This window comes from Podarcis bocagei, assembly GCF_964188305.1.
Source record: "Podarcis bocagei genome assembly, chromosome: 2".
In the NCBI taxonomy this organism is placed as follows: Eukaryota; Metazoa; Chordata; class Lepidosauria; order Squamata; family Lacertidae; genus Podarcis; species Podarcis bocagei.
In genome coordinates, this window is record NC_138126.1 from 62,779,991 (window position 1) to 62,800,005 (window position 20,015).

A 20,015-nucleotide genomic window follows, 5' to 3' on the forward strand; every position below is an offset into this window, starting at 1 on the left:
GTTCAGGGATTGACAGACAGATATATTCAGAGCTGGTTACCAGAGGTCTGTCTTATCACAGGCTTGAACATCATGCAAGATTGTGCAGGCATATCTTGTACATATAGGTTAGGATTATTTGCTAGTCAGAAATGTAAGTTTTCAGTTACTGTTGTGTCAAAGACATACGTGAGCCTCAATTAATTGTGATTTGTACACACAGTTATGTATAAAACATGGGTCCCTTGGCAGCCTGGTTCCTTGTAACACACACATTTCTCAAGGAGACATGAAGTCAGGGATGAGGAACCTGTGGCTGTCCAGATGTTGATGGACTCCAACTCCCATCAGGCCCAGCTTGCATTCAGTGGCGTAGCGTGGGGGGTGCAGGGGGGCCGGCCGCACCGGGCGCAACATCTGGGGGTTAGGGTTAGGGTGCGCAAATCCATGGGTTAGGGGGCGCAAATCCACGGGTTAGGGGGCGCAAATTACTTGCCTTGCCCCGGGTGCTGACAACCCACGCTACGCCACTGCTTGCATTGCCCATGATCAAGGATGAAGAGACTTGTAGTGCAGCAACATCTGAAGTGCTACATGTCTTAACATCCCTACGCTACGGAGAATGAGCCAGCTCATCCTGGCTGTGAGTCCTGAAAGACCTGCCCCCTGCCTTGCAGGTCTTTTTCCACCTGGCCTGGGAGGGGAGGGCCCTGAGTGACCCCAGCTACAAAAGCTGAGGCTGCCAAACAGACTGTTGCGCTGGGGTTTTGTTTAGAGGGGGAGGGAGGTTGTTGCTGTTATTGATCTTTATTTCTTACAGTTTTTTTTTAGACACAGGAATGCCAACAACAATGAAATCTTTTAGATCTTACAATAATTGTGGAAACTGTTTAATTTCGTTAGTGCACTTTTTATTGTTTACAACTACTTTTGTTATGTTTGTAATTAGGTGGTTTTTTCCATGTTGTGAGCTGTCTTGAGCATGGTTTTAACTATGGAAAGGCAGCATACAAATAAAATGATGAGATGAGCCCTGAGACACGTGCTGTGCCATGCCCTGTATAATGCTATGGTTCTCTGCCAGGGTATGAACATGTAGTTGAAAAGGGCACAGTGCAGTGTACTATGTACTTTCTTCTGAGAATATAAGTTCTGTAACAAACTCTTTGGTCCTTCTACATCGTGCACATAGCACTTGCAGGTTTATTTTTCCAGCTGTTCTCTGTCACTGTGTCCCAATTTCTATGCTGCTTGAATCCTGGTAGGCTGAGCAGGCCCTTACGTGTCATCCCACCACTCTCTGGGCTTTCTTACCTAGTGTATGTTATAAAGTGGTGATAGAAATTATGTTCAATGAGTTTCCTAGTCTCAGTGGATGCAAATTTGCCGTCCATGCTCTGGAGTCTCTTACTGGAGATAGTGTGGACATGGGCTGCCCTCTGGTGTTCAGAAATTAATAAATCTTCTATTCCCCCCCCCCCAAGACGTTTTTGTTTATTTTTTCCTTTTGGGGGAGCATGCACAAGATACTAACATGCTCAAATTAGGCCTGTGATCTTGGCATTCCTTTCCTACAATTTGAGTGGCCATGGGCTTGGCCACAGGACAACAGCTTCCCTAGCTCTGTGAGCATTCAAAACCACACCTTCCCCCTCAAGAATAATGCAGAGGGAGCTGAAGAATATGGGCTGTAGGGCGGAGGTGGGAGAAACATGCCAATGTTCTGTGAGGAAGATGGAAGTGAGGAGGAGAAATGTGAAGTGTTCAGGGGAGAAGGCAAGACAAAGAGCATGAAAACAGTCTTAGTGGAGATGAGGGGTAATCAGCTGGACCAATCAATGTCAGGTAGCACTAAAATCCCAGGTAGCATTTCCTCAGAAATGACAGTACCCATATTGGACAACTGACAATTTCCCTTTGTTGGAAATTTGATTTATTTTATGGTGGGTAAATGACACAGACATATCTGACTTTAAAAAAAAATCTCTGAAATACTCACTGTCTAGTCTAGCAGAATTGTGCACACGCACGCACACACACACACACACGCTTACACACATACACAGAGCAGATCAGTAGCTGCAGAGAAAGACACCGTAACCCCATCCATCCCCCCACCCCCACAAAAGGCAGCTGCATAGGTTTTGGCTTTGTGAAACTGCCATCTCAGGCTTGCTAACGGATGTGGTTTTGGATCCAGTCAAGATAGTGAGTGACTCTGGTATAGACCCCAGGCTTGTTCTCCAGCGCACAGCCTGTGCCCCAGCTGATGATGCCATATAGCGTGGCCTTGCCTTGCTCATCACACACCAGGGGTCCACCAGAATCTCCCTGCAACACAGAAAGCAGGGGTGTGAATACATAGGCAGAGGCCAGAATCAAACCCATCCGCATCCCGCTTCACATTTTGTTATTGAGATCAACACTTAGAATAATAGAATCATAGAATTGTAGAGTTAGAAGGGACCACAAGGCTCATCCTTCCAACTGTTGCGATGCAGGGATCTCAGCTGCAACATCCGTGACAGATGACCATTCATTCTCTGCTTAAAAACCTCCGAGGAAGGAGAGTCTACCACCTTCCAAGGGAGACCAGCCTTGTTACAAATGCCTCTGGTACTTCAAACAGGGAAGGTACAGAGATTAATAGCAGAGCATAGGAAGAGCATGGGGGTAGGAGGAACAGAACATAAATTCAAGGTTTTAGCCTTCCTAAGGGGCCGGTATCTGCCTTCTGATGTATGCCACCTTGAAGTCCTTAGAGAAAAAGGTGGGATCAGGGGTACAAGCTCCACCCTGCATAATCAATCACATGATGCTGCGCACGCACACCTTTTGAACGGCAAAGGCTCCTCAAATATTTTATTGGAGGGGGGGTTAAAGGGACCTTGGCCCCTAGGAGTTGGCTTCTATGGGTGGAATATAAATGCAATAAATGAATGAATTTGCAAACATGAATGCTTGTCTCCACCACAAAGCCTGCTCTGTTCTGTGTGCCAGAGATCTCCCTGTGCTGCCGGTAATTCAAAATAGTCTCACCTGACATGCATCAGCTCTTCCATCCATGTACCCAGCACACAACATGTCTTCTGCAATGTGGGTCCCATGGACCTCTTCGGAACGACACTGCTCATGAGGAATGATAGGCATATCTGCCTCCTGCAGGTACACAGAGAGTTTGTCAGCTCCTGCAGGGAAAGAAGAGGACCCCAGTGAACCAATCCATCCAAACGCACAATCCAAGTTTGGCCTTGTGGCCATTGAAAAAACTGGGCATCCGGAGACCTCACAAGTCCGCTGACAATCCCAAACAATCCCTCTTGTAAGGAAGAGTTTAGCTGTGGGCTGCCTTTGCTGATCAGTGAAAAAAACCCTGCTCAATATGGTAGATCAAGATGGAAAAGATGCTAAGGAATTGTAGGCACCATCTGGCGCCTTGTTTATCCTCCTCCAACATGAGTGGGGATTTCAAAAATGGCTGATAAGGGAGGGGCAGGGAAGAATATGAGGCAGCATCATGCCCTCCCTCTCTGTGGGAACAGGTGGCCAGCCAGCAGGCGTGGATGTTTAAGGGAAGGATAATAAGGCCTGCTTAAACTTCATGTCTTCATCTGACCACTCCCTTCTCACCTTCATACATATGTCCCCATCCTGCGATCTGGCATGGCTTGCTGGTGTCAAATGTCTCTCCTGAATTTGGTAGGCACACTGGCAAGATGGAGTGTGAGAACTCAGCACAGTGTCCTGGCGTTTTCTCCTTCAATCGCACCAGTGCTGGGGAGAGTACAAGAGAGCAGGTTAGAATTGGGGCTCAGGGATGAGGTTTGCAGGGGTGGGCGGGCAGACAGGTAGGCGTGGATGAAAGCCTTGTCTTCTTTGATCGACTCTGGACTGGGGCTGGGAAAAGAAACTTAGAATGAAGACTCCCACCAACAGGGCAGGTGAGCAGACTTCTGGCCCACCATAATCCAGTAACACATTTTCCACTCCCTCCTGGGGCAGCAGGGCATGGATCATGGCAGAAATGGTCAACCTGTGGCCTTTCAAATATTGCTGGGCTCCCAACTTCCACCAGCTCCAGCCAATTGTCAGGGATGATGGGAGATGGAGTCCAACAACATTTGGAGGGCCTCAGGTCCCCCAGCGCCAGATTAGGGCCTTGCAGTTCATGTCCTTGAGCGATACACACAAGTCTGGAAAGACTAACAAGGGGCTCTTCTGGGTGGGTCTTGGTGAGGTCGAATGCCATATAGAGCCCCCAAAATGTTTCATGAGCAACTTGGGCAGAGGAGATTGGACTGGTTGTTGTGGCCAATGAGGGCTCAGGCAAGTCTGGCTACCTTGTGGTGATGAGGGGGTGCAGGACATAAAAAAGAGGCTCTCACCAATGTCATGGCGTTTGGTGATCTCAGAATAATGCTCATGCAGTAGATAATTCTGTACTTGGAACTTCACGGAGCCATCTGTGCTTCTGTTGTATTGGGTCTGGCCCAGCACCACTGAAATCTTGGAAACATCTGGCCTATGGTACAAGATCTGTGGTCAGCAGAGTCTTTCATGGCTCAGAACAGGATTCTCCAGATTTTAGTGCAGCCAACAGGGTTTTCTCCAGATGTTGTTGGACTCCCAATTCCTATCAGCTCCAGCCAGCATGTCCAACGGCCAGGGAGGATGAAAGTGGTGGTCAAACAACATGTGGAGGGACGCAGGTTTCCCAACAATCCTATGCACACTAACTTGGTAGTATGTCTCACTGAACTTAGTGAGACATGTCTCAGTGAACAGGCATAGGATTGGGCCACATAACATGGGATGCAGTGGGGGGAGAGAGCTTTAACGAGTGACCATCAATAAATTAACATGTCTGTCATCTCCATCAAGCTGATAAGGATTTCTACCATCATTCCAAACTCTGGCCTAATGTACCTCAGTGGGGCAAGCTAGCCACAACCTAACTTTCACTGATTTCATTGTGCACTATGTTCAAGTAGCCTGGATGAAGCCCAGTGTCAGTGGACTTTGGGATGGATGGTAAGACTTACCTGAACTCTAGGCAGTGTGCAGCTGTCAGGACCCAGCAGGAAGCAATGAGGCTTCCTCCACAGAATTGATCCCCTATGTAGATGGCAGCCATGTAGGGGTGAGAGCCACGAAGTGCCACCATGCCTCTCACTACACGACTGCGTGAGGAGGTGGTGGTCTTGGGAAAGCGCAGACCACACACTGGAGCTGGGATGGGGACAGTTTGGCTTGGTCCAGCTGTTGGCCTGATGCTCTCGGGCTTCTGCTGAGCCATTGACTCTCTTTCCAAAGATGCCAGAGGTACTGCTGCCGTTGGTGCCATGGTACCTGGGTAGAAAACGGTTTAGCTCTCATTCATGTCATGTTCAGCCACACACACCATTTCTTCCGGAGTGAATGGTATGCCTCACCTGTATATTGGGGATGGCAGCTGGAGATATTGCAGAATTCCCAGCTGAGCTGCATATTGCGCAGCACATAACACCATGGGCGGCTGTCACTGTCTGGGTTTCTGCACAAAGAAAAGGCCCAGTCCTCTCTTAAGCAAGGGCAATGCTCAGCAACCTTGCTTTAATAATAATAATAATAATAATAATAATAATAATAATAATAATAATAATTTTATTGTGTGTATCTCCCATCTGTCCCCTGTCCATGTGCCAGCTGCATTCCTTTACCTCACCTCACCCCCTAGCATTTCAATTTCCTTTCATCTGCTCTACTCCTTGGATGTTAGTTGTGGCCCTTTCCATACCTGGACACTTTCCCCCAGATGCCCTCTGAACCAGTGCCAGACCAAGGCATTTTGCTGCCTGAGGCAAAAGCCAATATGGTGCTCCTCTCCCACTTCCAAAAGCCATCTGGAATCACAGCTGCTGAATTATACTTCAGCGCTTACAACAGGACAGTATCTTCTGATGCACCTAAGTGGTTCAGCATAGTGTAGAAGGCACAGGGCAGACTGTATGTGGCACAGACTACTCTGTCCTTCAATCCCATGCCACCACTCCCTGACTCCCACCTCCAACATCTGCTGCCTGAGGCAGCTGCCTTACTTTGTCAATTGGCAGAGCCGCTGCTGCCTCTCACTAACATTTCCTGTGTTCTGTCACAAGCACCCCCATTTCCCATGCTAAAATATATCTCACCTGCAAAACGCGTGTGGCCCCAGGCCAAAGATGGATGAGTTGTTCATACTGCTGGTGTACTCATTTAACAGGAATGGGGAGTCCCAGGGGAGGCACGGTGCCCCTGAGACGGTGTAGTGAGCCATGCCTCGGTATAGCCGCCCATTCTCTCTGTAGCAGGTCTGCGTGTGCTCTAGGGAATAAAAAGACCAGGGACCCTCAGGTGCTTTGGAAAAAAGGTTAGGCTTTGAATAAGGTAATATTTTTATGTCCCTGTCTACCCTCTCCAAAGAGAACAGCCCCTTCTCACTATTGCATCAGGGTTGAGGAATCTATGTTTCGGTTCAAGGGCCACATACAATGTTCAAAATTGAAGAATAGGACATTAAGTACCATATTTTTTGCTCTATAAGACTCACTTTTTCCCTCCTAAAAAGTAAGGGGAAATGTGTGTGCGTCTTATGGAGCGAATGCAGGCTGCGCAGCTATCACAGAAGCCAGAACAGCAAGAGGGATTGCTGCTTTCACTGCGCAGCGATCCCTCTTGCTGTTCTGGCTTCTGAGATTCAGAATTCCCCTCCCCCCCTTGTTTTCCTCCTCCAAAAACTAGGTGCGTCTTGTGGTCTGGTGCATCTTATAGAGCGAAAAATACGGTATGTGACGGAAGTAACTTTACCCGGTGTACATCTTTTTATTTTTATTTTGCCAACAGCAGCAGTTCCCATTTTCCATTTCATTAGTCATCACTGGTTTTCATAGTTGGGCAGTTTTAAACATGCATACATGCAAACTGATATATTTTCCTACTTTACTATTTTTAATATGGTATTCATGGTGCATTTTATTCTGTTGTAAACCACTTACAACGGTAAGATTTGTAAGTGTGATTCTCAAATATTTTAAAAATAGAAACATACCTATATCGCACAGTGGCCCAGAAAACCCTTCAGGGCAGCTGCACACCGAGCTGTGCTTCACTTCTAGACAACGGCCTCCATTCATACAAGTGTTTGTTGCGCATGCTGTGGGTCAGAGAAAGTGATATAGATCACAGGAAGTTGCCTTGTATGAGGTCAGACTGTTTTGCCCCATGTAGCCCAATATTGCCTTACTCTGCTCTGACTGGCAGCAGCACCAGTCTAGGCTCTTTAAGCAGGGATCTTTTATATCAGACAGGAGTGCCTGGCGTGCTCTGGTCCATGGGGTCACAAAGAGTCGGACCAAACTAGACGACTGAACAACAACAACAACGCCAGGGATTGAACCTGGAACCCTCTGCATTCAATGCATCTGCTCTGCCAATGAGCTATTGACCCTCAGAGACAACTGAAAGCAAGGTCTGGCTCAAGAATTAACAGTGCAGTTGAGACTCCACCAATCTACTATCTGCTTAACAGCCTACTATAACTCCTTCCCTTCCCTGCTATGATGTTTTTGACCTGCTGACCCATCAACTAAGGAATAATCCTCTCTCTCCTTGTTCCATATACAGTGTGACAGCTGCATTCCTTGTGCTCTGTCATGACCAGATTACCTCTCTATGCCCATCTTTCATCTTTGCCTTGTGCATTATGAGACAAGTCCACCACCTATAATGCAGGCACCAGCATTGCTGGGTCCCCAGAAGCCATTCTTCCTGATTCCAGATGCATGGGAGTTGGCTTTGGTTTGGGCCACCCATATGGCACATTTGTTTTAGTTTTAACGTTCCAGGTCTAATGACTGGCCTCTGCTTCTGTCCATGCCTTTAAAAGTTGTTTCATCTGCAGATGTTAGCATGAGACACTGCTTATTTCCAAGCTGTGAAAGGATTCGGTGATAGAGATATGAATATCAAGCAGCTTTTACAGTCACAGAGGCAGGAGGGAACATGTTTTTCTAAAGAGTGGGATTTGGGGGGGAGGGAAGCAGCAGGACAAGAGGAAGCATGGATGAGCCCTCAGACTCAGGTCTCGCATTGCAAACAGTCTCTGGTGTAAATTCCCTGTGAACCATGGCTCTGATGATTTCTTTAAAATTGTGTTTTTATTAAAATAATACATATTGTGTTGGGCTTAAAATGCAGGACTATGATCTTTATGGGTTGAAGCCATGTTAGTTGAACTTACCGGTAGTTCCCATTGAAACAGTCAAACGACACTCAACTCATTCTATAGATTTCAATGGAACCTAAGTTCAACCAAGGTTGCAATCCTGTACCAACTTTCCTGGGAGTAAGCCTCACTGGAAATCAATGAAACTTAGATCTGTGTAGGCATATATAGGAATGCACTCATAACATAGACTGGATCCAATCTCATGTACCATTACTATATTACAGGCTCTAGGGATGATGAGGATATTGGAGTAAGAACCCTCATTACAACAATACAAAGATACCTCCTTGGAGTAGTTTATATTTGTTTTGATGAGGTTCAAAAGATTATAGGAGTTCTAATCATTTTAGAATTACAGTGGCTGCAGCCAAGGATGGGCATGAAAAGACTTCTTCTCAAGCCTTTTAGATGCAGCATCACTGGAATACAAAGGACCTAACTAAACATTACATACAGATGCATGTAACAAAATGCTAGCAGCCTTTTTTATTTTTCTAAAGGAAAAGGTGCTCCCGGAGCCCCTGGGACAGAAAAATAACAGGCAGGCAAAGAAAGGTTTATGCATCTCCCTGCAACAACACCCCCCCCCACTCCAAATCAAAGTTTCCACAAGCAGCTTTTCTGGTTTTGTTTGGTTTTTAATTATTGAAGATTTGTTACATGCACTTGTGTGCAATGCTTAATTTTATCCAGTGAAAAATCAGAAATCTAGATATGATATAGTGAGCGATACTCAGTGATTACACTTTGTGTTGTCTTTGTTGGGGAAGTGAATTAGAAACTATTACCTTTGTTAATAGTTATTTCAAATGAAGCCCAGGCAATGTAGTGACCACACAGGGTAGTCTTATCCCACCTGTCTGCCTTGTTTTGCCCCACCCACCCATCCCCACTTTATGTCGACTTCTGCTCAGCTCTGACCCTTTGCATGCATGGGCTTGCAGACAAGCTTCTTCCTTGCACAATGGCACTCCTCTGGTCCAGTAGGCCGGTGCCGCACCCAGGTGTCCTTCCTGCCAATGTGCAGCAGTCCTTTAGTTCCAAAGCAGTCTTCTGCAAAATAAAGTGATGGGATGTTATGGACCAGAGCACAGTTGACTGGGACTGATAGGAGCTGTGGTTCAAAACATCTGAAGGGCATCAAGTTGGCAAAGGTTGATTCATGGGGGGTGAAAACAGCCAGGTCACCATATGTGCCAATATGATGTCATGGTCCTTAATAATCTCCATACTGAGTTTTTATGTACCAGGAATAAAAAGAGCTACCCAACCTAACACTGTGAGGTTCTGGAGGTCCACCAGACCCTTTCGTAATGGATGCATGGCTATTAGCCATGTTGCTTGATGTCCTGCCGGTTCTCAGTCTCAGGCAGGAGACATAAGATCAGGTTTGCCCCAGAGTAAAGACCTTTGTAAGTTGACCAGGGTGCCGGGGAGAGAGGGCCGATATCCATGTGCTAAGGAGGGTCTATAGTTCTAGGAACCAGCTTCAGATACCTTTCTCACAGTGTTTCCCATGGAATCCAGCTGCACAGATACAATGGAATCCTATTCGCCTAGCTTCACAGTCCCCACCATTCTGGCATGGGTTAGGGTCACAGTGTCCTGCCAAAAAATAAATAAATCCAATAGTCAGTAATGGCTGGAAGTCTCAGGCTTTGGGCTATGTCGGGGATAGAGAATATTTTTCAGTCCAAGAGTTATGTTCTCTTCAGAGGGTTGAACTAGATGATCCTCAGGGTCCCTGCCAATTCTACAATTCTGTGATTCTGTGAAGGTCACATGCCAGTGGTGAGTGGGAAAAGTGGCTGGAACAAATGAATTTTGCCCTTAGTATAGTAGGTTGGTTTCTACACACATTCACACACCCCTCGCTATCCTCCATCCAGACAAGCAAGAGGCGTTCTTGGAGTTCAAGGGCACATTTAAGCCGGGCAAAAACATGGAGTGTGAAGGAGGGATCGTGAGGGGTTTGACTTCGAGAGAGCAGGAAGAGCCCTGAGGGCTGAGGATAATTCTGTGTTTGGCCAGTGGGCCCGAGCTTTTCAGCCTGTGGGCTACATGGATATTGGAGTAAGGCCTGGGTGCTGCATGCTGCTGGTCGTAAAGACTGGCAGCGCTGGAGGCTGTACAAATTTATTTCTTGCTTTCTTGAGGACCAGCATGACTTTAGGCTAAACAACCGGGTGGGATGGGGCTTGCACACCCTGGTAAAGCGTCTCCCCTCACTGTCTGCTGTGATTTGTATGGATTCTTTCATTCCCACTTCCCCCTACCGACTCACCTCTTGGCCTTTCCTCTTTCCCACAGTACCTCCTTTTCCCATCTCGGTCGTAGTTCTCTGTGGTGGCGCACCTGACGGAGAAACGTTTTGAGTCGTGGAAAGAAAACCTAGAAGCTGGGCCTAATCCAAAGCGGGAAGCTGCAGGCCATCGTGCCTTTCCCCACACACCACCTCAAAGTCCCCCGTCCCCATTTCCCTAGCGTGTTCTACTGTTTGTACTCCCCATACGACTCTTTCTCGTGAAGAAGAGAAGCTTACCAGTGCTTATGCAATATGGAATCACTCGAGATGCAAGAATAGTGCATTTCACGTTGGAAGCGGAAAGGGAAATGGCAGGGCTCGTGCTCACTGAGTTCTGTCTCTGCAAAGCAAAAAATAAATGGGCTGCTTCCACTGAGGATACAGGCTCAGAAATATTGTTATGAGTTTGGATGGGGGGAGCGGAGACCCTTCTAACCCCTGGAACCAGCAATTGTTAAATTATAAGTCAGGCTGACTTCCTGTGTTGAGGTGATTACCTGGGTGGACCATTCAGAGAACAAAGGAAAAGCATCTCTGTGCAAGATGGCAAGGTGGCCAAAGGCTGAGTTTTGCAGCGATGTGACTGAGAGGTAAAGCATAAGTTGGAGAGAAAGTCAGAGGAACGCTTGAGAGCCATGTTTGCTTTCTGTTTGAATCCAAGGCTGTGGCTCTGGGAGAAACAAGACCCTTTTGGGTGTTGATGTTATGAACCCCTCCACTGTAGGCTCAGGTTGTATATATGTGTAAATAAACCATGTATCATAAAGGCGGTACTGTCCCTGCTGTGCCTCACTCCCAAGAGGAAACACGAACCCTGGGATCCCTGGGCTCTTGCACTGCTTGGAGATTGAGGTGGTGTGCAATAATATACCGGTAAATGCTGGCAAATCACACTTCTGTCCTGCCTGGCCGCCTGGCAGGAGTTGCCCCTGCTTCTGGTCACATCCATGTGCCTTCTAAGCTGATAGAAGACACCTACACTTTTCATGCAGTTGTGCCATGGACTCTAGGCTTCTTTCCTCAAATGAGCACTTCTGTTGCAGGGAAATTACCAATTCGCTTCCATCCCAGGCATGGTTTTTAATCCTGAAACCAGCCTCCCATTCCTTCACTTCTATTGTGAGATGAAAGACTATTGCACTACTTAAGTGCAAAGGCAGGGGGAGGGGATAATGCCTCCTTTCTTTGGTGATCTGGGTAGGACCGTAGGATCCCAATCTTGGAATCATAGACTGTGTACACAGCATACTTTTACAGCACATTCAAAACACATAAAAACAGTGCTTTTTCTGGGGGGATGCAGGGGGACGCATACCCCTAAACATTTTGTGAATCTTTGTACTTTTGTCCATTTACTGTATTTATTTTCCCCAATTTGAACTATAAAATGGTGATTTTCTTGAGTCAAAATGAGAGTACCCCTAAACATTTTTTAAGAAAAAAAAGCACATAAAATTAATCCTGGGATCTCACAGAGCTACAACCACTAAGTGTCCTTAACATACTAAAGTTCCCACAATTCTTGGGGGCAGGGAATGCTTTGAATGTGCTTGGAAGGCATAGCTCATGTTGTGGCTACTGCTCCTTTCACTGGCACAAGCACAAAGTTGAAACTCACCTTCATGCATCCTCCTAAATGGCCGGCCATGCAGATCCTACCCGGAAAAGAAAACAGATGTGTTGCAGCATAGTTTAAACATACCATTTTCCGTTCTGGGACATAAACACCTCAAAGGCCCTTTTGGGGCTTGCATTCAACTGGCCCCAGAAGGCTCAAGTGAGCTTCTCTATTCTACATATACATGTATTCTGTATAACATATGCATCCTTGAAAGCTTTTAGACCATTTTGGAAAGTAATATAAATAATTTATAAATTATCTGTCCTTTTCCATTCTACAACACCTCTAAAATGTAAAGGGATAGTGTGAGAGGCAGGCTACCCTTTTAATGAATTTTATTTGTGATTTGTAATTTTTGTTTGTTTAATCAGAGCAGTCATCTGATTAAAGAAATCTCTGTTTATTCATCATAATTTTGGGTTAGTTGATTAATCAATTAACAGTGCGGTGCTTGATAGGTCTATTCAGAAGTAAGCCCCAGAGGTCAGTGCAACTTAATCCCAGCTAATTGTTTATAGCCTAAATTTATATATGAATCATGGCTCTGAAGCCAAAAGCTTCCACTTTTTTTGGTTTTAGATTATATTCATGTGTTTTGTACGAAGCATCGTCTTAGGAAAGGTATCTTCTCCTGTGTATGAAAGGTGGGGTGCTTGCCATATGCAGTTTTTATAAGTACTTCTGCTTAGAAAATAATTTGTTTTATTTTTAAAAATTATTTAATCAGTTAATCAATTCAAATGAAGCCCTAGTTTTCATACTTATTCTGCATTTTTTTTCCCCAGTGTGTTTTGACTGATTGTGTCATTGTTTTGGAAGCTGTCATGCCTTAGCAAATAAGTAAAATCCTTAGGGATGCCTGTAAACTGGAGGTATAAAAGTTGAGTGTGAGAGAGATGGTCGGGGAGGGAATTTAAAACTCGTGCACAGCCAATTGTAATATTACAAGGTGGTAGGAAATTTCCTCTTCCTTCCAGCTGAGGGCCGAGACCCATGACGAAATGGTAACTTGAAGGCGGAATGGGAATGAAGGCAAAAGGAATGGCTTCTATTCTTACATAATGTATGCATCTGGGTTGCCAACATGTTGCTTGCAGGTACAATTCCCAGCATCCCTAACCATTTGCCTCGCTTGCTAGGAATGCTGGGAGGTGGAATCAGCATTGGTTACTATTAAGTAGTGGGTTGACATAGCAGCCGGCACAGCGATTTCTTCAAGTAGCTCTTTATTAAGACAAGCTGGAATAGAACTGACTGTGAACAGCTCAGCCGGCCTGTATTTATAGGCAGCCGGCTGTCAACATTGTAACCACAACAGCTCAGAGTTCCCGCCTAAACTAACTGCTGCGGACCTGAGTGAAAACTATCTACAGACCTGAGTGAAAACTATATACAGTATCCCCCTGTTGGCCCAGGGTGAAACTACACTACATAACACCCCTCCCCACCGAGATAAGGCGTTAGTTACAATCGTAATGGTTTCCTTATATACAGCACTACGCGTAATGGTTCAATTAGGCACAAAAGCATATCGGTTACATTTCCCATACTTAGACCAACAGTGATACCTGTCCAACAACGTAGTCCTTTAAATGAGTTGGGCGCTTGGAAACTCTGCCAGACCGCCGGGGACTGGTAGCCAAGTCCGGAGGGCCACCCAGTTCTCGCTGAGGCTGTGTTGCGACCCTAGGTGGCGTTGGAACCAACTCCCCTGGATCCGCTGCTGTGGGTGGAGCCTCCGCAAGTGGAGTGGTCTGAGTCTGTTCTGAGACGGCTTGGTTCGGCTCCACGCTGGCAGTTTGCGAGGGAGGTGTAGGTGGGGCCTCGCCATCTGTACGTGTCTCTTCTGGAGCCGCAAGCGCAGTTGGGGGCACCTCGGTAGTGTCTAAGTCGCCAACCCTGCGCCTAAGCTGGTCTATGTGCCGTCGCCACAAACGTCCGTCTTCGAGTGCCACCTGGTACGAGCGAGGTCCAGTGACTCCCACTACTGTGGCTGGCACCCAAGGAATGTCCCCCACATAGTTCCGGGCAAAGACCTGGTTTCCTGGGACAAATGACCGTGGTGCGTTGGCACAGCCTGGGGGTTCAGCCACGGCAAAGTCTGGGTGTAGCCGGTCGAGCGGTGACCTGAGGCGGCGGCCCATAAGCAGTTCAGCAGGACTCCTCCCTGTGGCCGCATGAGGAGTGATGTGCTGCACGAACAAGTATTCGGCGACCCGCTCATGCCAGTCTCCCCGGTCCAGGCGCGCCAGTGCCTCTTTTGTCGAGCGCACCATTCTTTCCGCTTGCCCGTTGCTGGATGGATGAAAAGGTGCCGTTAGGGCATGGCGGATGCCCAGTCCCAAAAGATACCGCTCAAACGTGCCTGACGTGAACTGCGGTCCGTTGTCAGAGACAAGGACATCAGGACACCCATGCGTTGCAAACAGGCCTCGCAGCACCCGGATGACAGCTTCGGTAGTGGTGGAGGGCATCAGGGCGACCTCCAGCCATTTGGAATAGGCGTCCACCACTACCATAAAGGTCCGGCCGTGAAAGGGGCCAGCCAGATCGATGTGCACCCTCGACCAGGGTGTCTTTGGCGTCTCCCAGGTGTGTCCCTTAGCTGCCGGTGGTGCAGGCCTCGACTCTTGGCACGCTTGACAGGCGGATACCCAGGCAGTGATGGCATCGTCCATATTAGGCCACCAGACGTAACATCGAGCCAACGCCTTCATTTTGACAATTCCCGGGTGGCCAACGTGCAGAGCCTCCAGGACGCGCTGACGGAGTCCCTGGGGAATCACGACGCGGTCTCCCCACAGCAGACAGCCGCGATGAGCTGAGAGTTCATGTTGTCTGGTTGCGAAGGGCTGGAGCTCCGATGCAAAAGGCCCTTGTGGCCACCCCCTCCACACCCAGTTGAGCACCCGGCTGATGGTGCGATCCTGGGCAGACGCGGAGGCCACAGTGGCAGCCGATACAGGCGCTGCCGGAAGATCCTCAATCAGAAGGAGCGATGAAGCTGGAGCCGGGTCTTCCACAAATGCTGGAAGAGGGCAACGGCTGAGGGCGTCGGCATGGCCCATCGATTTCCCCGGGCGATGGATGAGCTGGTAGTGGTAGGCAGCCAAGAAAACAGTCCATCGCAGCATGCGTGGTGAGAGGACCGGTGGAGTTGGACGATCACCGGCGAGGAGGCCCAGGAGTGGCTTGTGGTCAGTGATGAGGTCAAAAGTCCTGCCATAGAGGTATTCATGGAACCTCTTCACTCCAGCCACAAGTGCCAATGCCTCCTTGTCGAGCTGGCTGTAATTCCGTTCCGCCGGAGATAGTGTCCTGGAAAAGTAGGCGAGCGGTGCTTCTCTTCCATCTGGAAAATAGTGACTAAGGACAGCACCGATGCCAAAAGGTGAGGCGTCGCAGGCAAGGACCAGCGGTCTGGATTCACTGTACTGTACCAGCACACTGTCTGAAGAAAGGAGAGCCTTGACCGCGTTGAAGGCCGCCGTCTCTCGATGACCCCAGGCCCAAGGCGTCTTAGTGCTAAGGAGTCGGTGAAGAGGCTCAGCCACTGTGGCTTTGTGGGGCAGGAACATGTTATAAAAGTTCAGCAGCCCCAGGAATGCCTGCAACTCCGTTTTGTCCTTCGGGGTGGGGGCCTGCTGGATAGCGCGGATCTTGGATGTGGTTGGATGAAGGCCGGAGGCATTTATAAGATAGCCCAGGAACTCTACCTGTGGAACGGCAATCAGGCACTTCTCCCTCTTTACCTTGAGCCCGGCCTCCTGGAACCTGGTCAGCACGGCACGGAGGCGCTCGAACAGCTGCTGGTGTGATTCTGCAGACACCAAGACGTCATCAAAATATGGTACCACGCCCGGAAGGCCTTGCAGGAGACGCTCCATAAGGCTTTGGAAGATGCCAGGAGCCACACTCACCCCGAACTGCAACCGGCGGCAACGGAATGCCCCCCGGTGGGTGACGATCGTCTGGGCTTCAGCAGTGGCATCATCGACTGGCAGTTGTTGATAGGCTTGGGCAAGGTCCAGCTTAGCGAAGACCTTACCCTCACCCAGGGAATGCAGCAGGTGTTGGACAACAGGAACCGGATAAGCGTGCTGCTGAAGTGCCTTGTTGATTGTGCACTTGTAGTCAGCGCAGATTCTCACCGACCCATCTGGCTTGACAGGCGTGACGATGGGGGTTTCCCACTTTGCGTGGTCAACGGGCTCCAAAACTCCTTGGGCGATCAGTTTGTCCAGTTGTTCGTCCACCTTAGCCTTGAGAGCAAAGGGAACCCGGCGTGGCTTAAGCTTGATGGGGGCGACTTGTGGATCAAGGCTAAAGGAGATGGGCGTACCAGTATATTGTCCCAAGGTGCCGTCAAAAACCTCGGCAAAGTCTTTGACCAGACCCTCAGTCTCTGCGTTAGAGATGCAGTTGATGCCGGTGACTTCCAGGCCGAGGGCATCAAACCAGTCTAGCCCTAGGAGGCTTGGCCGCTGACCTTCGACCACCACCAACCGGAGCAGGCCCGAAAAATCCTTGAAGGCGATCCGGAACCGGCCAACGCCTACCACGGGAATGTCGTTTCCCTGGTAGTCTCTCAGGTGTACGCGGTGAGAGTCGAGTTGCCTTTTGGATACTCTGGGTACCAGTCTTTTGATGGTGCTCCATGACACGACGGACAGGGCAGACCCGGTGTCGATCTCCATGTCACATGGAGCTCCTTCAATGAGCACCGTGACGTTCAGCTTGCATCGCGTAGACGAGTCGGTTTGGCCAATCGTGGTTCCAGACGGGCAGCGGCAGTTGGTGAGAGCGAAACAACTTTCCTTGGCAGACTGGAGTGAAGACTTGAACTTGCGAGTCGATGAAGGGGGGGTGTCAGACGGAGCCGATCGGCAGACCTTAGCGATGTGGCCCCTTCTGGAACACCTCCTACAGATGGCGTCTCTGAATCGACACTTGGCACGGGAATGGTCGCCTCCGCAGCCAGCACATTCCGGTTGGCCCTTGGACTTCTGTTGGAGCTTCCGGCGCTCCCGCTTTGTCTGGTGCACATCATCGTCTTCACTGGAGGATGCCTCATCACTGCTGGCCTCTTCATGATGCACCGGAACTGGCCCCCTAGCAAGACGCGGGCTGCTGGACTTGCGGATCTCCTGGGCGGAGCGTTCAGCAGCTTCTGAGGCCACAGCCTCCTCAATGGCTTTCTGTAGCGTGAGGTCTGGCTTGGCTAGGAGACGCCGTTGCAGATGGATGTCCCGGACTCCGCAGACGATTCGATCCATCAGGGCATCGTCTAAGTCTCGGAACTCACAGTGCATTGCAGCCTGTCGCAGGGCGGTGGCGTAGTTGTTGATTGACTCCCCCTCTGCCTGGTTCCGGTGGTAGAATGCATGGCGGGCAGCAATCTTGGACGGCTTTGGTGCGTAGTGGTTGCGGAGCTTCTCTTGGATCGTGTCCCATGGTGTTGCCTGGACTGCTTCAGGCGCAACCAATGCTCGGGCCGTCTCAAACACCTCCGGCCCACAGAGGCTGAGAAATAGGCCCCGCTTCCGATCCACTGATACTGCTGTCAGCTCGTTGGCTTGGAGGTAGCAGTCGAACCGAGCGAGGTAGGAGTCCCATGACTCAGAGGCTGGCGCAAACGGCGGTAGAGGCACAAGTGAAGCCATGATTCCGATGCCGGCGTGAAGGGCGATGGATGGAACACAGTGCTCTAGCCAGAACAGTCAGCTCTGAATTGGTTCTGCCCAGTGATTTCGCTCAGTGATTTCGCTCAGTGATTTCGCTCTGTGATTCAGCTCAGTTCAGAGGCTGGCCGCATCTGGCTGTGCTCTGATGTCCATCCATCCCACCTTCGTCGCCAGTATTAAGTAGTGGGTTGACATAGCAGCCGGCACAGCGATTTCTTCAAGTAGCTCTTTATTAAGACAAGCTGGAATAGAACTGACTGTGAACAGCTCAGCCGGCCTGTATTTATAGGCAGCCGGCTGTCAACATTGTAACCACAACAGCTCAGAGTTCCCGCCTAAACTAACTGCCGCGGACCTGAGTGAAAACTATCTACAGACCTGAGTGAAAACTATATACAGTATCCCCCTGTTGGCCCAGGGTGAAACTACACTACATAACAGTTACCCTGATGTATTGATGCACACACAGCCCACAGGAGGGATGACAGGAGTGAGTGGGAGCCCTCTCACTCTTCTGAGTATGTACCATAAAGCATGTGTGAGATGGGGGGTTGTAGCAACCCTGAAGGACGGCTTGTCAGCTGCTTTCTGTTTTAAATGGCACAATAGACATGTTTCCTGTGCAGAAGGAAACACATACCCTATATATACATTTTTTGGGGAGGGGGTAGTGCAAAAATGGCTGAGGCAGTTCTGTGAGGGAGGAAGCAGCCTTGCATAAGTTTCCCAGATTTTAGGGGTTGGAGGTTGGGGGAGGCGCATAGGGGAGATTTCCCTCTCCCCCCATGGCTACACTGGGACTCCCTTGAGAGCAGTAAAGGGGGACTGCTCGTCCTCTAAAGCCAGAAAAATAAACATGAAGCTCTTAAAATCTTTCACATCATTTTGCGCAGGCATTGGGAAGGGAATGGAATGTGTTGCTTGCCACTAACCCACAGAGCTCCCATGGTTTCGCAAATTGACTTCAAGCAGTGGGTGGGTGAACCACATATCCCACTCAACAAGATACAATGGTCTGAGTGCTGAGGAAGCAGAGTTCCTACCCGGTGGGCATTTGGGGTTCCCTGGAACAATTGAGGAACAGCTATGCACTCGTTGTGTAATAAAGCAATACACCAGAAAAGCCACTGAAATGAATCAGGCATCACAGTTCCTTCCTCACACCGTGCTTGAGTTGCCTAGGCCTTTGCATCTTAGTCCAGACAGTGGCAAACTCACAAGCCCCACAAATGCAGAGGGCTAGGCCCAAACTATTAGGATGGATCTGAGGTGCTGGTGGGGTGCTAGCACTGTACATCGGCCTCCATGACTCTGGGCCCTTCCTGAAGCCTATCTCACCCTGAATAGTTTACCAACCAAGACTACCTCCTGCTTCGCTTCCTTGCTGGAGGCCCTCACATACCCTCCAACATTTCTCTGATGAAAATTGGGACGTCCTATTCCATCATAATTTTACTATTTAAACCCCCATCCCTCTGACTGAATTGCCCCAGTTGTTCTGTGTGGCTTCCAACATATATAAAAACATAATGCAACATTAGATTTAAAAAAAACTTCCCTATACAGGACTGCCTTCTGATGGCTCTGGTGTTGGATAACTCCATACCCTCCAACATTTTGCTAATGAAAAAAGGGACACCCTACCATACCCTCCAGCATTTTTCAGTTGAAAATAGGGACATCCTAAGGAAAAGTGGGACATTATGAGATCAAATCAGAAACCGGGGTGGCCTCTGTAAATCTGGGACTGTCCCTGGAAAATAGGGACACATGGAGAAATGTATTATCACTCTTATTGGGCAAGCTGTAGAAATGTTAAAATGGGAATGAGATTTTGGGGATAAATTATCATGGGCCTAGGAGGGAGACCTAAGCAAAAAGCCAGGGTGGGGAGGAAAGAGAAATCAAATGGGTGTTAAATGGATGCCCCAGGAGTCTCACCCAGAATGGTTGCCCTGGAATAAGAACCACAAAGATCAGCAGCAGCAACAGCAGCAGCAGGGATGTCATGGCGGCACCTAGGGAAGGACAAAATGGTGATCTTTGTTCCTTTGCTTCAGGCAAAGCAAACAGCCCCAGATCGATGCAGCTCAAAGCAAAGGTCTTTGGGTGGGATTTAATCAGCAGTGTAGGGATTGTAGCATGGAAACAAACACTAGACTATACTAGACTAGACTAAAA

At 48.7% G+C, this 20,015-nt stretch overlaps 1 protein-coding gene across 2 annotated transcripts; it reads right to left on the bottom strand.

Moving 5' to 3' along the window:
* Nucleotides 1-1,895: 1,895 nt before the first annotated feature.
* F12 (coagulation factor XII) lies at nt 1,896-19,899 on the bottom strand. 2 transcript variants are annotated; one of them, XM_081185732.1, is made up of 14 exons: nt 19,776-19,899; nt 12,148-12,184; nt 10,767-10,869; nt 10,509-10,579; nt 9,722-9,829; nt 9,146-9,277; nt 7,046-7,150; nt 6,150-6,321; nt 5,412-5,512; nt 5,022-5,328; nt 4,365-4,501; nt 3,610-3,753; nt 3,019-3,167; nt 1,896-2,310 (listed from the first exon to the last, which is right to left on the bottom strand). In XM_081185732.1, the coding sequence occupies exons 1-14, from the start codon at nt 19,842-19,844 to the stop codon at nt 2,155-2,157; spliced, it is 1,791 nt and encodes a 596-aa protein (XP_081041858.1). In that variant the 5' UTR covers nt 19,845-19,899; the 3' UTR covers nt 1,896-2,154. The 2 variants fall into 2 exon arrangements, with proteins under 2 accessions (XP_081041858.1, XP_081041859.1); XM_081185733.1 differs by lacking the exon at nt 7,046-7,150.
* Between the last annotated feature and the right edge of the window lie 116 nt (nt 19,900-20,015).

Bases quoted from the DNA above. Each gene is read 5' to 3' on its own strand.
- F12 (XM_081185732.1), bottom strand. From the start codon at position 19,844: ATGACATCCCTGCTGCTGCTGTTGCTGCTGCTGATCTTTGTGGTTCTT. The intron at 6,322-7,045 runs GTATGTTTCTAT...TTTATTCCCTAG, and splicing joins TGGGCCACTGTGCGATATAG to AGCACACGCAGACCTGCTAC. The intron at 3,754-4,364 runs GTGAGAGCCTCT...TACTCTCCCCAG, and splicing joins CACCAAACGCCATGACATTG to CACTGGTGCGATTGAAGGAG.